An 18,094-nucleotide genomic window follows, 5' to 3' on the forward strand; every position below is an offset into this window, starting at 1 on the left:
TCTGAATTAAAGTTTGTATGTTATATTTTTATTCAGAAAAAGAAAATCTCAAAAATAAGTTACGGAACTATATTTTATAAGAGCATTGAAATACGTGTCGAGCAGTTGAAAAGAAACGTATACAATTAAATGGGACAGAGGGAGTATTGATAAGATCTGTTCTGGAAATCGTATAGTAAATAAACAAAGAGTTATAAATAATGCATGAAAGATGTTGAAGACTAAAGGTGATACGACCTTACGTAAATTGAGAAATTAAAACTAAGTGTTCAACACTAATATTTTTTTTTTGTTTCACCTCTATGCAAGCATGTGAGAAGGTAGATCAAAGAAATTATTGTAAACGTAGTTGCACTAATTGACCATCCAAACTCAAACTATGTACATCGAACTTGATTAGAGTTAACACTACAAACTACCACCTACTTCGGATAGCTAACTCCGTACAAAAATTTGAAAAATTAACTCATATAACTAGGAACAACACCCGTGCCTTGCACGGGTTTTAAGGCTAGTTATAGTTCAAAGTGTACCAAGTGACACATAATTAAATATAAATAAAATATATAATACCTTCGTCCTTAGAGTTGTAAGAAGTCGAGAATTAAAGAAATGCGTGAAATATTTTGAACAATTCTACACTATTTGAATTGATCAGATCAATTACTTGATTTAATACCAACAATTCTCTATCAATAATATGAGACTGATAATATTCTCTTCAGCACTCTCCATGAATACTATGATTTTACTTTTGATAATGGAACATGAAGACAATAAAAGAAAGGAGATCTAAAAGAATAAACTTTATAATTACGAATGTTAAGAAAGATAATAAAATAAATAAATAAATAAATGAAGCAGTATTAAAAAAACGGTTTTTCTAGTGTGTGCCCATGGGCACATGCTAAGCACCAATTTTCATGAAAATAGCTTGATTTGATTGGTGGAATTGGTGTGAATGCAGGGGGTCATCATCATTTAATATTCATCCACCAATCAAAAGTTAGTATTTCTATGGGAGTGAGTGATTATTGTGTGCCCATGGGCACACCATAGAAAATTCGTTAAAAAAAATAAGGACAATTTCATCTAAAAAGAGCAGGGAGTGTGCATGAATCAACACCTTAGAACGAGACGAATTTAACAGTGAGCGGTAAACATTGAGATGATGGTGAATTACTGCTTGATACTTGATAGCTTGTTTCCCCGGGAAAGAATTAGAGGAAAGGAGTATCATACATTTCCCATTGGTCAACATTCATACACAAGTACACAACACCCGCTCCCCGATCTCCCAAAACCCTAACACACCACAATAATTCCCAGCTCCATCACATAATAATAAGAATATTCATACCCATTTACAACAATCTCTCCCCATGGCCTCCTCTGCAATTTTACATTTCTCACCTTCTCTATATTACCCCTCTTCTTACAAAACCAGAACATCCTCTTTCTCTAAACATCTGGTTGTCAGAGCTTCAGCTTCAGTTAGTTACTCTCCTGCCACCTCCCTCAAGGTCTCTCTCTCTCTCCCCCTCAATTCCACTTGGCATGTACCTATATTTACAATTATCTGGATTTCGAGTTTTTATTTCTTTATATGTTATGATTAAATTGCTGATTTTGATTTGTTTTTCTCTTATAGTTTGTGCCTCTGTATGTTTTTATGTATGTGACATAGTCCTAAAATCATAATTGATGTGCTCCGATTATTTGCTACTGTCCTAGTTTTTCAGAATTGAAACAAACAATTTATAGTCGCATAAGTCCGTCTAGTGGTAGTTAAAATGACATTGTCCAATCTAAGGGCTGGGATGATGAGAGCTAGGAATGTGAATGTAATTTGGTTACGATGCAGAAGTTTTGAGGTTTTCTAAGAAAATTTGAGCCAACTGTCTAAGTGTTCGTCTTGTGATTGTTATTTTCAGACTAACAATTGGCAGTGGAAGTTTAAGGAGAACTCTATTAATATATATTATGAGGAGCATGAGAAGGAAAGCACAGAACCTACTAAAAATATCCTAATGATACCAACGATATCGGATGTTAGTACTGTGGAAGAGTGGAGATTGGTTGCTAAAGACATTGTTCAACAAGTTGGTAAAGTTAATTGGAGGGCGACAATCATCGACTGGCCTGGTTTAGGTTACTCTGATAGGCCAAAGCTGGATTTTAACGCGGATGTCATGGAGAAATTCCTGGTCGACTTCATCAATTCACCCAACAGTCCAATAAGCAGCTTAGGTGAGTATTTTGGGCATCAGAATTTACATTTATTTTCATCCATCATTATGCAATGATTAATTTTTACAATGTCTCATGTCGTGATGTTTAAAAGTGTATTTATAATATTTGTTAGGGACCTAATCTTACCATTACAAATTCATCGGATTATTTCACTGTTGCAGTTGTGCTTCTATTTTTTTTTCCTTAAATTGCTACATATAACTATACTGTGAATTTGCAGTTACATTATACATCATGTCTCTGCATTTTCTGCATAACAGATATGTTTGCAGATGCAAGTTCTAATAAACTTTACTATTTTTTTACAAATAATTCATTTTGAATTATGCTTCTTAGGAAAATGTTTGCAGTCTCTCTCTCTCTCTCTCTCTCTCTCTCTCTCTCTCTCTCTCTACTCTGAGTGTGTGTGTGCGTGTCTCTCTGTCTCTCTCGCCCTCTCTCTCTCTCTCTCTCTCACACACACACACACACACACACACACACTATATGCATATAGCAATTTCTGCAACTAACTTTAGCCTATTATAGAAGCATTCTTATTATACCATAAAGTGTTGTCCAAATCATGCCTGTGCAGAGAAACACACATCAAATGAACGAATAGTTCTCTTTCTACACAGTAGAACCATAAGTAGCTTCTGTTGAACTTTTGTGGTGATGTCTGTGTCAATGAGTTATGGTCCAACCGGTAGATATTAACTTGTACATGCTCTCTTTCATTTAGATATTTGGCATTTATCACGGAAATATTACTTGTCACTTAAAGAGTTAAAGGATTATTAATTGTGTGATGCTCTGAGGTGCCCTGGCAGCCAAGTCATTATATTGCAATACAAGCTAACTATTACCATAAAATGGTCATGATGCTGTATATGTTTTATCTTCTATTCCTTCACCAACGAAATCTCTTAGAATCCACAGAACTATATCAGTTATCCAATATACCTTAGCTGATGTATTGAACCCATGAAACATAGGGGATGACCTAGTAATCTTTGGAGGAGGACATGCAGCCACTATAGCAGTTCGTGCTGTGAAGAAGAATTTGGTGAAGGCAACTGGCATTGCTGCTGTTGCACCTACATGGGCCGGTCCCCTGCCCATTGTCTTTGGTAGAGATTCTGACATGGAAACAAGGTACTTTTAAAACCTATACTTCATTGATGTTGGAGCTTATATAAGTACCAATACTGTCACTGAAGTAGTTTTATACCTGACTTTCTTGGAGTCTTTGATTTGTTAACAGGTATGGATTACTTAGGGGGACACTAAGGGCCCCTGCAGTTGGTTGGATGATGTACAATGTTCTTGTCAGCAATGAGAAGTCTATCGAGTCGCAGTACAAATCACATGTTTATGCAGATGCTAAAAATGTGACCCCACAAATTATTGAAAGCAGATACGAATTGACAAAAAGGAAAGGTTCTCGCTATGTGCCTGCTGCTTTCTTAACTGGTCTACTTGACCCTGTTAAGTCCCGGGAGGAATTTGTTGAACTCTTTGCAGAGTTACAGGGGAAATTACCTGTTCTAGTAATGTCATCAACAGGCGCTCCTAAGAGGTCTAAAGCAGAAATGGAGGCTCTTCGGGAAGCCAAAGGGGTGAGCAGATATGTTGAGGTTCCAGGTGCCCTTCTTCCACAAGAGGAATATCCTACTATCAATATAATCTAAATTCCTGCTAATACCCGTTAAGTATATGGATCCTTTTTTCCCGACCCGGCGGTTACATCCTACAACTATGCACGGTTTCTTTTTTCCTGTCTCTTTTCCACATTTCAAATCTCCCACGTTTCAAAAGCCTCTCAACGGATTAAACTGCTTTCAAGCTTATACGCACACTGTTTTCTTTCTTTCAAACACTGCAATACGTTTATGTCTACGCCTCTGTTGATTTCATCCAAAGCTTGCAGCTATTTGGAGGGGAGATGGTGAGTTTTTGCAGGATCATGATAATGGGAAAAAGAGAAAATACAGAATTGTGCAGGAGTCATTAGAAAACAAAATCACGGGTGTGTATGATTCATCTCCTGTCTTTTAATATATTATTGTACACTTTCTTCTTGCACTTCATTTTTTGGGGATGGTGGTTAATTCAGTCCTAAATTATAGCCTTAGTGTCACACGGTTATGTACACTTTCTTCTTGCACTTTAATAAAGCTTGGTTTGTATTGATTTTTTCTAAAATTTATCTAGACAATTCTGATGTTCGTCCCAACAATTCAAGTTGATTTAAATCTGAATGTTTTTTAAATACCGTGTGCCGTGTGGCTATCTTCTGAGAACGAGGCTATCTTCTCATTCCGATCCACATTCAGAACTGATTCAAACTGCTGTCTGTCTTCCACCCCCTGCTGATTTTGAGTCTATCATTGTTTTGTGTTTGTTGTCTTCAATGGAGCAGAAACGTTTGTATTGTGCCGGTTTGTGCGTTCTCACCACTTATGTGCTGTTGTAACTTCTGGTTTTATCACAAACAGGTCGTGAGCGTGTTTCTTTGGGTACTCTGTCTCCTTCTTCAGTACGTAATGGTGAGTTCACCTTCTTCTTCTATGATGTTTGTGTCATCATAATATTACTCTTGCAATCGATTTATAACTCATTGATTTAGGACGAAGGACACACGTCACATGCAGGATATGTCTTGCTCTTCTAACAGTCCTGAGTATGGGATTGACGTTACTCAATTGACTGAGAACAATGATCCATATACTGCACATTTTACCAGCGGTATGTTATCTACAAAACTGTTTCTCTGACTGTTGTACATACAATTCTGCTTAAATAAACATGAAATCATGTTCATCGGATGATATCCATTTATATAATAGAGCAAGCTCTGTAACTGGTAGTGGTGTTGCACTTGATTCGAAGACACCAGGTACTAGCCGTAATATGTAGTGTTGTAATGGTGTTTTGCTATATTATAAGTTTTCACTTGATTGCTATTGGGACCAGATGCTTTCCATGCCATCTAATTATGATTTATGCCTAACATTAAGTTAAAATATGTTCAAACTATTTAACCACAGTGTATCATCTGACAAATCTATCTGTAATAACTGATTTTGCGGTTCAGGTACTTTGATTATTCAGTGGCTGGTCACTATTCAGGAGAGTGTGGTGAAAAGAAGTCTCTGGCGTGTGGCAAAAACATTACTAAATTTTGTTGTCAGGCTGTTCGGATTTTCCTGGAGTTTGCACTTTGAATCTGGAAGAAGGGCCAATGTACATCCATAACGAGTTATTGTAGAAAAGCCTGACGAGTGACGAGCAATCACCTATCGACGGAGAAGCTGTCACTGGAGAAGATTACATCCATCCCTGCGTGGAGCGTCTCCAGAATGTAGAGCAGATACTTGACAAACTGAAGAACAGACCTGCTGAAATTCCTAGAGAGAAGGATCAAATGCTTCTGCATTCATTGGAGAGAATCAAGTCTGTGGAGTTTGACCTCGATAAAACCAAGAGAGTAAGTCATGCGGATATGTTGAGATGTTAATAAATAAGCTTTGGTGTGTTGACCTGGTATTATTTTTCATATTGGTGTGTTGAACTGGATTCAGTGCATTTTGACATTCCTTTTTTTTTTTTTACAGTTCTCTTTGAAAATGAAGTACGCATCCTATATTATCACGTCCTCTTTGAACGTGAGGTGTAGACGGACACCAATATGCACCACATACACAGCATTTTGACTAAACTTTCCTCGCTATGACATTCTTCGTATTTGATTGAAATTTTAGGTTCTGGAATTGCACATGGCACATGTTCCAAATCCGTTAATCATAGTGATGCATTCAAGCGAGCAGCACAAACCCAGGGTATTGGTCTCCTTCCGGATTCAGTGCATTTTTACATTCCTTTATTATTATTATTATTCTCCTAATAGTCTTAGTATTAAGGTGAATATGACCTGTTGTCCATAAATTCATTATGTGTTTATATACCAGAGATTTGCAGAAAGTTGAGATAGTGACTGGTGTAAACTTCACACACACAAGTAAAAACTACCTTTGTATCTCTTACCGGTAAATTTTTAATGTTGTTGTTTTGTCTAATTATTGATAATTGGTATCAATAGAATATTCCTAATCCCCGCTAGCAAAACCTTTTTCTATTTACAATAGATTAGGTGTACCTAATGGCTATTGTTGCAAATAAAAATGATGATTTTACGACTCATTGTGTTTAAATTCCTTCATACAGCTTATGTGATTTTCTCTGCAGGACGAGATTTTAAACAAGAGAGAGCCAAGATTACATGCATGTCTAGCATGTAAGTTTTGACAAAAAATCTGGTTCCAATAATTTAGTATTTTTATCTCACCTTTTAAAATTGACACCACCACTTTTGGATCATCCGCAAACATTATAGTGTTGGCTAATATAACTATAATTTGTTATTTGTTAATAATTTGTGTGATCTTTTTATAATATGTATATTGAAGGAAACGACTATGATGGAAAAGACTAGATTTATTAACTCGTGGAAGGTCTACCGTCTCAAGCAGAGTATAAAGCTAAAGATAAAATGTTTGCAGGTACCTCTCTTAGTCAAAGAGTATAGCGTATCTGAGTCTAAAGTATTGTTATTCATGCATAAAGTTTATATCAGATGAGGAGATATATAACCTTATAACTTATATTTGAATTTTGTAACGATATATTGACCGGAAGTATATATATTAGTTTTTTCCCCAATATTTGGAATCCCTCAGCTTGAACAATGTCAATAGATTGATATTGGACCTATCAGTTTTGTATATTCATTAGCATTGCTGCATTTTATTTATGCATTACCGTGCCACTAGATCGATGGACTGTTGAGGTTTATTGTTAAAATCGTTGTATATGTATAACATTATTATTATTTTCAGGAGTGCTACATTATATAATGAGCAAGACCTGCTAATAAGAGTTAATGCAACCGAGGCTTCAGAAAGTAAATTGATGGATATCGGAGAAGTCTTAATGCGAAGTGTATTGTTTGAGGAAAACCAGAAATAACAAGCAATAGAAGCTGTATAGAATTTCAGATAATGGCATCGGAGTATAAGGTAGAGATTTACCATATTCTTGAAAACTCTTCCCTTTATCTTTCCTGAACTCATTAATTATCAATTTTTTTTAAAGAAATAATTATAAATTGTGATTCATCGAGACAGGTCCTGATGTTCGTGTTCAAAACCTCATTTAGGAAGCTCCTTATTTTAAAAAAGCAGATGGAAGTTGTAAATAAATGAAATTGAATCTTTGAGAATGTAAGGTTCTGATGAAATTTTTGAGCCAGAGGTTCAGGAGCATCTATCTTTTGTTTCTGTTGTGCTATGTTTTGTCATATTGAAGAATGGTAAGTTTATTGATACTTAATCTATCTGGTTTTAGGCTAATAAAGTTGCCAAAATTGGTGGTTTTGTCGATTCTTAGAATCTTGCAGCTGGCATGGGATATTGCAAATGTGTACTGAAAGGTTTAGGTATAAGATATAGAGATTGTGCTAATGGAAAACCATGCCCACATTTTAGAATTATTAGTTTAGTTGACAGATTTTTGATTTAGTTTTCTGTAGAGAATTTGTTCTCCAGGTGTAGTGAATTTTTTTTTAATGTGAATCAATTTATGTACTTTTAACAATTTACTACTTACTGGACAGATCTATCTGACAACACCAATATTGTTTTTTAACAGGATATAGAATAAAGCCTGCTACTACTGTTAGTCTGTTAAACCGTCACACATATCATGGAAGTCATGCTTCTCCCAATAATATGAGTATTTCTCAGGATGTTTCTGCAAAAGGGAATCGTCCGGATTCAGACATTACTATTCTGGTGTCCAGTGGCGGTGCCACATTAGGGCACCTGGGGGCTCGTGCCCCTCCAACTTTCAAAAAAACAACTATATTTTTGTGGATCCCACATGTATTATTAACAGGTGCCCCCAGCTGAACTATGTGATCAGGGTTATGGTGTCCCTTTATACATTTCATCCTGGCTCCGCCAATGCTGGTGTCTGGTTTGGAACAAATGGATGTTCGACGTCCAGGTAACTTTTATTCCTTTTAAAATTATTTTTTATGGAGAAAATAGCCGTTTAAACATGATTTGATAGAATCTCCTGCCAAACAGCCTGGTATACAGAGAAGTCAGTTCCTGCCGTGAAAAACTTGATGATGTCATTCAATTATGAAACTGTGTGTACCTGCCTAGATCATTGTATGTGTAGGTTTGTACATAGGATTGTCAACGGAGTACCAGTTCTTCGGCATCATGTGTTACTAAAACATGTAAACAGAAGGATAAACCAACAAATGTTCCTAACATTTTTGATACTCGCTGTTCTGAAACATTTGACACACTTGAGTTTCACTTTCACCTTCCATAGTAGCATATAGTACTCTAACTTTCTCGCTTAATGGTGAATCTGACAATACATTTTCATCAGATTGTGTAGTAGATGATGTTGCTGATACAGTCCAGGAAGGTGTGTAGCTTTTTTCAAGGTTTATTGTATATCACAGTAACATTGATGACAACACATCAATGTAACACCTTTTATTTTTATTGCAGCAGGTCGCGGTCAGTATAGAGAACATTGAGCAGGAGATTCTGCCTCTAGAGCAGATGAAAATTGAACCTACTACAAATACAAATAGTTAAATGGAATCCGAGTTGCAAGCTATATCAGGTCACATGCAATCTGGAGCATTTATCTGATACTATAGGAGCATCTTTAAAATGAATAATATGTTTAACATTTTTTATCACAAGGGTTTTGCTGATTAGATACCGAGCAAGAATTATCAATTAGAGAAAATGCAAACAAAATAAATTTGATTGATGTCCCAGCAGTCTCTATGCAATTTATACTGTGTGATAGAAAAGATATTTTATAAATAGTTACATCAATTATTCATCTATCCATTCTTTTATTTCATAATGTAGGAAAAATATTAATTTAAAATTTGATATATAGATATGTTTATATTTAAACAATAAATTTTTTAATATTAAATCTACTATAAATTTTTGATTTGTTTTTTAAGTTACAAGCGGCGACGCGGAGGAATTTTAATTATTTTATAATTAATAATTAATAATTTTAATGAAGATAACAAAAATTTATATGTTTTATATTGTTAGAATAGAAAAATCTAACAAAATTTATACGTTTTACATGTCTAATGCAAATTTCTTAAAGTAGAGCACTTATAAAATTAATTCATAATTTATTTTGTTAATTATTGCTAACAAATCCGATATACAATATTCGTAAATGTATCAGTTATTTTTTCAAGATTCATTTATTATTCATGTTGATTTTATTTCACCTATTTCATTATAAATATATTTTTTTTGGAAATGGTTAATATTAATACTTGATCTTTTTATAATTTAAATTTAACTAATATTAAATTTGAAATTTAATAAAAAATATATTTTATTTAAATAATTTAACTCCGCAAATTCTTAAGTATAATTTATTATAAGTTTTTATTATATAATTCAAGATACGGGTGTCGCCCGTGGAGAAAGAATCCAAAAATAGAAAGACACCGAGAAACTCTATTTATATAATGATATTATTTTTAATCTTTCTTTTTCATCATTTTAAAATTTTGTAAAGTAATGACATTATAAATATTTAAAAATAAATTAAGTTAATATTTATTATTATCTTAAATGTACAAAATAATGATTTAATAAATAGATTCATAAAATTATAAATTTTTATTCCACACATGAGATGTCATTATTATATTAAATTATTTTATATTTGCCAATTTAATTTTGAGCGGAAAATCAATTATTATAATACATGCACATATCAATTTATAAAAAAATTAAATAAAATAATAAACAGTTGTTCTTATTTGAAACTTTAAAAAATTACAATAAAAATATTATAGCTCCAAAATTTCCGTCGAAATGTAACTATTGATTTAGTAAAGATATGTGAAAAAAACGGGTTTGCGATTTTATCTTTTTTTTTAATTATTTATGGAAAAGTGTGATTGTTTGTTAATCACCCTTCATGTTCGGCTAATTCAAGCTAAAGAAATCAATATGTATTGATCTACAGTTAATTCTGTCCATTTTAATCAATTTCTCATATAAATCAAAAATAAATTTATAGGAGAATTTTTTTTTTAATAAAGGAAGGATTATGACACGATTCGTAGTGTAACTTTCTTTCACCTACTTGATTTGACTATTTATTTTTGTTTGCAATTCTAAGTTTTTGAAGTGAGTTATATTCCGAGAAATTTATTGATTAAGAGTGGCAATCAAAAAATTATTATAAAAATAGTAAAAAAGAATAACTATTATTTTAAACATAAATCTTCATTAGATTTATTTTTATGAAAAATAATATAATATTTCAATACGTAACTATAATAATTTATATGAAAAAAAACAAGTTTTAATGTAAAAAAAAAAATAACAAAAAAATTAAAATTTTAACAAATAAATAAAATTTAATTATATAAAATAACATCACCCGTGTGCGAAGCACGGGCATAAAGCTAGTAGTTGCAAAAGAGCTCTATAGGTTTTTGCAGGAGGATTGTGAAGTGCAGGCTTAGAACTATATAGGCAAGCTGAGGACATATCCCTGTCAAGTGTCAACGACATATTGGTAATCAGTTCTTACTTGGTACCCTCTCATGGAGAAGGTGTTCTGCACATAAGTACTTTTTCAGTATATACTGGGTTAGTCAAACACCCTCATAATAAAGTATCTCTAAATACTTTTTTTGATGAACATGTGATGAATTTAAATTGGTATGAGACCAAATGTAGATTATTTTAATTAACAATGTTACTGTACTTCTATTTTCATAGTTGTATACTTGATTCTGCCTTTTTTTTAGTGCTACTTTAAAGGTAATAGTATGAATAATTTTGTCGATTATGAGTAATCACATATATGAGTTCAGAGTCTCAAACACAAATCTACTTGGTAACGGATAGAGTTGGCTATAACCATTATATACCAGACTGGATATACAATGTGAAGTTATTGAAATGCAGGATATTATTAGATACTTTAGTTGATTAGAATTACTGTCCATAAGTTTCGCAGTGTCAACTAGTATGTAATAATCATTCCCCCTTTCTACAAGATAGTTTGTGAAAAGTATGAAAGAAGCTGGGAAGAGTATATAAAGTTATACAAGCTTTGATAGCGTATAGAAACCACAAGTTGGAGACGAGTACTGTAATTTGAGGGTTATGCTGGAGTGCTTCAGTTTGAATCGAGGGGGCATTTGGTTTGATTAGGATGGCAGGAGATAATCATGGCCAACCAAACAAGTGATAAGGTTTACTGTGTATCATAAAATCCTCCTGAACCTGTGGCTGAGCATGGAATCTTGCCGATCAACTATGCTCAAACTCCGAAAACAAGAGCTTTTAAGTAAATAAGGAACGAAGAATGACAGGATCTTCTCTAACAACCTTCTTGTATAATTTTTTCCCCATTGTTGCACCCGTCCGAAAAAATTTATATACTGATCAAGTTTCTGTCAACAAACTGCAAACGTTTTGCATTCTAGTACTTGAAGAAACCAATATCAAATTATTTACTATGCATGAATTTCCCTTTACTCTGTTTCTGTACTGGGTAGGTAGGTGTGTTTTTTATCCACTAGGACAAATTAGATGCTGTATTCAGTTGGAGTTGATCGTCACATGACTATCTTTAAGACTAGTTAAACAAGATAGATTTACCATCCAATTTGAACTGGCTAAGAACTAGTTGCTGAGTTCAGGGAGACTCCTGACATGAAAATTCTTTGTAAAATCATAAAGTCGTTACCATGCCTTAGTTCTATAACACATGCATAGGGTATAATCAAGAAACTTTAACCAAGATTAATAGATGCCACTCAACTAGGCTATAAAGATGAAGAAACACAAGGTATTTGCAGACCTGTGGTGTCAACTAATGGCAAACAGAGTAAGCGAGGGTGGCCTTTTCCTTGAAAGTTTTTCTGTGATGAAGATTATAGATAGTTTTATTAACTTTCTTTTGAATTTAAGTTTTTTTGGTGGGAAGAATTTTTACTTAAATTTATGGAGATGCTTTTGACTATACTGCATTTTAGTAGTTCAGGAAATTTGATTAGTCAGGTTATCATACCATCTACAAACAATCTGTCCATGTGAATCAGCTTGAGGTGATGCAGCAACTCGGCGAGTCACAAGTATATACAGACATATGGTTGAAGTTTAGAAATGTCGGTATAAAATTGACCCTCATGATACTATGGAAGTAGCTCTTGCAGATTAATCCTTGTCCAGCTCTCTACGCTTCCATTTTAGTGCGACCTGTTAATGTATTTGGCATAGCTTTTCATGTAAAAAGAATGAGCTGTATTGAGAGACGGGATCATTTTACTATTAGGGCGTAAAGTATATTTAGAGCAAGTCCAACAGCTGCCTCAAATGATGTCCTAAGTCATTATTTAAGGTATTTGATCAAAAATATTGCTCCAACAGTGTCCTAGTGATGCCTTATATCACTAGGACAAGCTCTTCAAGCCCTATTAATAGGGCACCTCTCTCTTTGCCCTATCCAATATTTTAATATAAAATCTTCTACCCACTCTCTTTCTCTCTCTACTTTATATTGTTTTTGGTGATGAAAGAGAATCTTTAATAATAAAATATTAAACATATATTAAAAATAAGGCACATTGTTGGAGTTGAACTTAGATAAACATGTCCTAAATCACTAGGACATCATATTTTATATTACATTTGAGGCTCCAACAAGGACACTGTTGGACTTGCTCTTACCGAGCAAATTCAGCTTTTGCTTTACCAGAAAACCAATGTGATAAATTTGAAGCAAGCCACCATTTTTTCATAGGAATTGTCCGCTTTAAGGTCTATTTTGCTACTTGTTTGTTGTTTCACTCAATGACTGTGTTAATGCTATACATATAAGTATACAATTCTACGCAATGGGGCAAGGGTGAATTACGTTGTTTTTGATGAATTTTCTAGACTCTGAAGATACTTTATATTTAATATGCATGAACCTTTTCTGTGAATATCTTAAAAATGTTAATAGGTACAAGAAACAAGTAATCTGCTTAACTGAAGATGACTAGGCCACCATAATAGCTGTGGTGGTGACTGTGCTAAATCTAATGTAGACTCGTTCATGTTATTGGCTCTGGAGTCTAAAGATGATTACAAGTTAGAATTATGTTTTGTTTACTCAGTCTTGTGCCTTAATGCCTTTGTCTTCCAGAGAAGCAAGTACGGCGCCGCCCTGATGGCTTTAAGGATCAATTATGCCACTGTCTAGATTGCTAGTACTGTTGTTTAAGAATACCGATATAAGACTCTAGAGACAATCAGTCCGAGTCTTGAGCTAGTGTGTCGGCATAAGCAGGGGATGTGATTAATTGCTTATGTAGAAAATATTACACAAATTGACTCAAGTCATTGTTAATTTCTTGCTAGCAACTCCTAAATTTGAATGAATGTCTTGTTAGTTATAATTTAATTAAGATAATCCCATCTCATAATGTGCCTCGTATTTACTTTTACATGTATTTCTTTATCTAACATAACATATGAGAGAGTTAGCCATATTATTGCCGGCTACGTAAAAATGATTGATACCATGTTTGTAGAACTCACTGCTTGATTCTGATTTAAAATTCATCGGATAATTTTTTGATAGATTATACTAATCAATAATTTGATAAAACAATTTTAAGAATTAATCAGAATTTTTCTAATAAATAAGAGATGTTTAAAAACACTAATTGATAGATTTAAAAGTGGACGTAAATATTATTTAAAATCTAAAAAACAATGAGGATTCCATATTATTAAATTAACTTATTTTCCCCAAACACTCTAAGCACGAGAGTTAGAGTTGTTAATTAGTTGACGGTTTGTATAATGTGCGCTCATGGGCACATGCTAAGCAAAGAAATTTATAGTTTTAGAGGGTTTTCGTTGATGTGGTTGTTGTAAATGTAGGGGACCATAATTATTAAAGAGTGTAAGCCAATCAAAACCCTCCAAATCCATAAATTTTGGTGCTTAGCATGCGCCCATGGGTATACCATAGAAAAACCGATTAGCTTAATTCTACCGAATTCGGATCGGATTATAATTAGATTTTTTAGGACATTTATAGGATTATGAATTTTCGGCTCGGAACTGGAGTTCATTTCTATTATATATATTAAAAAAAAGCCTTCACCCATAGAAAATATGTTGAAATCACCCATAATAAAAATTTATAAAATCAAACAATGTTTTGAAATACAAAAACATATAGGTTCAAATATTACAAGCCTTTTAATAAGTTCTGGAAACATAAAATTTAGGAACACGACATTATTTGAAAATATTACATATACTCCAACAAAATCCGGAAACACCGCTCTAATGTTGATGCACAAAATAATGAAAACTGTAATTAAAAATAATGTTTAAAAATCGCATTTTCAGTTTGCAGGCTAATTTGGTTTTTATTGAAGTAAGACCCTCTCCCAATATATACATATACGTACATACATATATTAATTTATATATAATTAACAACTCTACTTCAATTTAAAATTATGTAATATATATATAATAAAACAATCAATTTCTTCCATCAACATCATTATAATTATATAATAAAATGATGCAAAATTAGTATTAATATTTTACACAAATAATACAATGAATTAGGGTTAAGATATGAAGTCGCCTGGCACGGGTGCAAACACAGGATAAGGGTTCAGATTTATCTCTGACGGTTGATCGAATCTATGGAACATTAGTTTATACAATTCTCTTAGTCTCGAATTTAGGTACAATTTTTTTCGCTAATCTTTTTCAAAGAACCGCTTAAAATTCTACGTAAAAGGTAAAGTTTCAACTAAATTATCTCAATTGAAATAATGAGCCCACTAAATCACTAAATGCTGGCCTAGTCAAGTTAAGTCTATTTATTTAGGATGATTAGTTTTGAAAAATGAAAAATGAAAAATGAATTGGTCAGTTTTGATTTTTTTTTCTTACTGGTCATAGTTATGTACAAGGTTGTAAAAATCGGAAATCGGTCCAACTCGGTTTGGTTCCGGAAAAATGAGTACTCGGAACTCGGGAGAGTACTCGGAATGAGTTGTCGGATAACTAATCGGGTATTTTTTTTTAATTAATTATTTCTCTCATATATAGTTATATATTGATTAATAATAAAACTATCTAATAATATCAATATTTTAGTAACACACTTGAAATAATGAAGTTCAAATAAAGGTTACTTGTTTCATAGTTTTTGACATAGTAATCATTCACAAGTTTTAATGATAAAACACATATACTTTCTAATTAATGTCAACACTTTGCAAAAAAAGACCAAAACATATATAAATTTACGTTTAATCTCTTTTGAAATAATTTTCAAATAAAACAATAAAAAATTGATAAGTCAAACTCGGATTTGACCTCGAGTACTCGGAGACAAACCGAGTTTTGACCGATTTTTTAATAAATCGGTTTTGAACCCGATTACTCGGAACTCGGATCGGACGAGGGGTTAAAAACGAGTACTCGGAATGAGTACTCGGCCGACTCGGCGATTTTTAGAACACTGGTTATGTAATAAAGCCAAGGAACGAACTCTAACTTGTAATTTCCATAAGTTCTTTCAAAGTGAAAAGAAAATACTGAATAATTTTTGGCTTTGCAAACCCTACCTGGGGGTGGCAGTTTCGGGTAACGGATCGTGTTCGTGTCAGCAATCGGGTCAATTTCGAGTCGATTTCGGGTTAAGGTAAAATCACTTAAAATTGAATAAAACTGAAAATTGAAGTTATTAGAAACAAAATTAGAATTTCGGGTCATGTCGGGTCCATTTCGTGTCAAAACGGATGATTTTCGGGTCACTTTCGGGTTTTGTCTCAGTAAATCGGGTTACAAGTTTGGGTCGAGTTCGGATCGGGTTCGGGTTCGGATCCTGGTCCTCTGGCTGTGCCTGTGACAGATACCACGCGTCCAACTTACAACAGAAGTTCCAATCCTCTTTATGGCTTCCACCACCGCTACTAATACTACTCCCTCCATTTCTTTAAATTTCTCCCCTTTTTTTAAATTGTTCCGTGATATGAGATAAATTATTTATTTTTATTTAATATATAAAATTAAATATATTCATTAGTGATCTTGTTATATTCGTATTTACAAGTTCCTTAATACGATAAAGTATTTATATTTAATATTACTACAAAACTAAAAATATTAATGATAAAAAATGTGTGTTGGTAAACGTGATAAAGATAAACGGAAAAATATTTAGAGACGGTGCGAATATTATACAGTGGTACCCATAAGTCTGCAACTTCAGAAACGGCGTCTTCAATTCTCCCGCGTTTCACACTGCTTTGATATGCTGTTATCTTATGGAATTATTTTACGTGTCCGCGTCCAAATGTCTGCCCTCCCCAACCCCATCCTTCGCACTCAATGCAGCAAGTATAAACATCAAATATAATAGAGTATACTATTTATTCCGTGAGGGGGCTTATTTGTAGTTATTGATGGATCTTGCATAGAGTTTCTATTAATTAGTTTTGAATATTATTCTAAAAATTGGTGATTAAATAATTTATGTTTTGTAAAATTTGTTTAACTAATTAAGAATTTGATTATTTAAGTAATTGTATGATTAATTTCCTGATCAATTCTTATACTGCATTTTTACTAATAAGTTTGATTTTCACTTATTATAATATTTAAATCTGATTTTAACTTTTTAAAACACTGAATTTTCATTTTATGGCTGGGATTAAATTACATATTCAAATTTTTCAGAAAGATTCCAGCAAAAATTTTGTATAGAATTCTTATTTATTTACTAGTTTTTCATCCATGCAATTGAATGACTAGGTTTAAAATTACCGGAGCAACACTTTTACAGAACTATCTCTTGTCAACAAAAAATTTGTGTTAGGAATGAAACAGAATATTAGTCTCACCGTTATAATGATCATACAAGAATTTTAAGCCACACACTATGGATCATTTTCAACAAAATTGTAGTTTTGTGAATGAAAATAGCAGGGATATTGAAACAAAATAAAGTGTGTACTTCGGAATCGGAACATGTTTACTTGTATGTGGGCGGCGTATGGACCAACGTGTGAGTGGGTCCAGAAACATACCTACCAGGCCCAATCACACTTATAGGTTGTCTTGTCTCTTCTCTAGTTTCTCTGTATGCCAATCTTACTCATCACTTCTGTACTAGAGTAACAAGTAACAAGTGGCTTCCCTCTTCGCCATACACGTCCTTCAATTATTTCAGTAATTTAAAATAAGTAATAGTTTCCTCTATTAAAAAATAAAATAAGAAAAGCAATAATATCCTGTTTTTAGATCTGTACTCTCTGCATTCCTTTCATTTCTTACGGTATGATTTTCTAGTTTACAAAAAAAATTTTATATTGAATTTTTACTTTTAGAAAAATTAATATAATCTATAAAATTATAACATATATGATATATAAGTATTAAATGTGTGACAAATTCTATTTATAAATAGTAACGACATGAAGGGACATATTTATTTTTTTCTTTTTGTTTAACGGAGATTATGGTATTAAACGCTTCAAATTATTTGTCAACTTTGAGAAATAATATTAAATTAAACATTAATAAGTGTCATGGAGGCCGGTAAAGGTTCACTTCAGGCTGTAGATGTTAACACGTGTGAGGATGTAGGCAGCTGTGGACCAACTGATTGAGCTGGGACCTTACTATTAAGAATTAAGATAAAATAGAAGCTTCTGTCCATATCAGTAATTTTATAT

At 33.0% G+C, this 18,094-nt stretch overlaps 1 protein-coding gene across 11 annotated transcripts; it reads left to right on the forward strand.

The window, feature by feature from the left end:
* Positions 1-1,216: 1,216 nt before the first annotated feature.
* LOC108223521 (hypothetical protein) lies at positions 1,217-9,096 on the forward strand. 11 transcript variants are annotated; one of them, XM_064094321.1, is made up of 16 exons: positions 1,217-1,523; positions 1,935-2,250; positions 3,231-3,390; positions 3,500-4,264; positions 4,734-4,784; positions 4,865-4,983; positions 5,333-5,725; positions 5,853-5,869; positions 6,000-6,077; positions 6,207-6,284; positions 6,484-6,532; positions 6,705-6,797; positions 7,134-7,313; positions 7,945-8,301; positions 8,701-8,739; positions 8,826-9,096. In XM_064094321.1, the coding sequence occupies exons 1-4, from the start codon at positions 1,383-1,385 to the stop codon at positions 3,924-3,926; spliced, it is 1,044 nt and encodes a 347-aa protein (XP_063950391.1). In that variant the 5' UTR covers positions 1,217-1,382; the 3' UTR covers positions 3,927-4,264; positions 4,734-4,784; positions 4,865-4,983; positions 5,333-5,725; positions 5,853-5,869; positions 6,000-6,077; positions 6,207-6,284; positions 6,484-6,532; positions 6,705-6,797; positions 7,134-7,313; positions 7,945-8,301; positions 8,701-8,739; positions 8,826-9,096. The 11 variants fall into 11 exon arrangements, with proteins under 11 accessions (XP_063950391.1, XP_063950389.1, XP_017253323.1 ...); XM_064094319.1 differs by lacking the exon at positions 6,207-6,284 and adding an exon at positions 5,085-5,134 and having other exon boundaries at positions 5,853-6,077; XM_017397834.2 differs by having other exon boundaries at positions 5,853-6,077.
* The last annotated feature ends 8,998 nt before the right edge of the window (positions 9,097-18,094 follow it).

This window comes from Daucus carota, chromosome 5 (genome assembly GCF_001625215.2).
Source record: "Daucus carota subsp. sativus chromosome 5, DH1 v3.0, whole genome shotgun sequence".
Taxonomy (NCBI): domain Eukaryota; kingdom Viridiplantae; phylum Streptophyta; class Magnoliopsida; order Apiales; family Apiaceae; genus Daucus; species Daucus carota.

Coding starts and splice junctions, on each gene's coding strand:
- LOC108223521 (XM_064094319.1), top strand. CDS start 1,383: ATGGCCTCCTCTGCAATTTTACATTTCTCACCTTCTCTATATTACCCC. Junction 2,251..3,230: donor CAGTCCAATAAGCAGCTTAG/GTGAGTATTTTG, acceptor CATGAAACATAG/GGGATGACCTAGTAATCTTT. Junction 3,391..3,499: donor GATTCTGACATGGAAACAAG/GTACTTTTAAAA, acceptor ATTTGTTAACAG/GTATGGATTACTTAGGGGGA.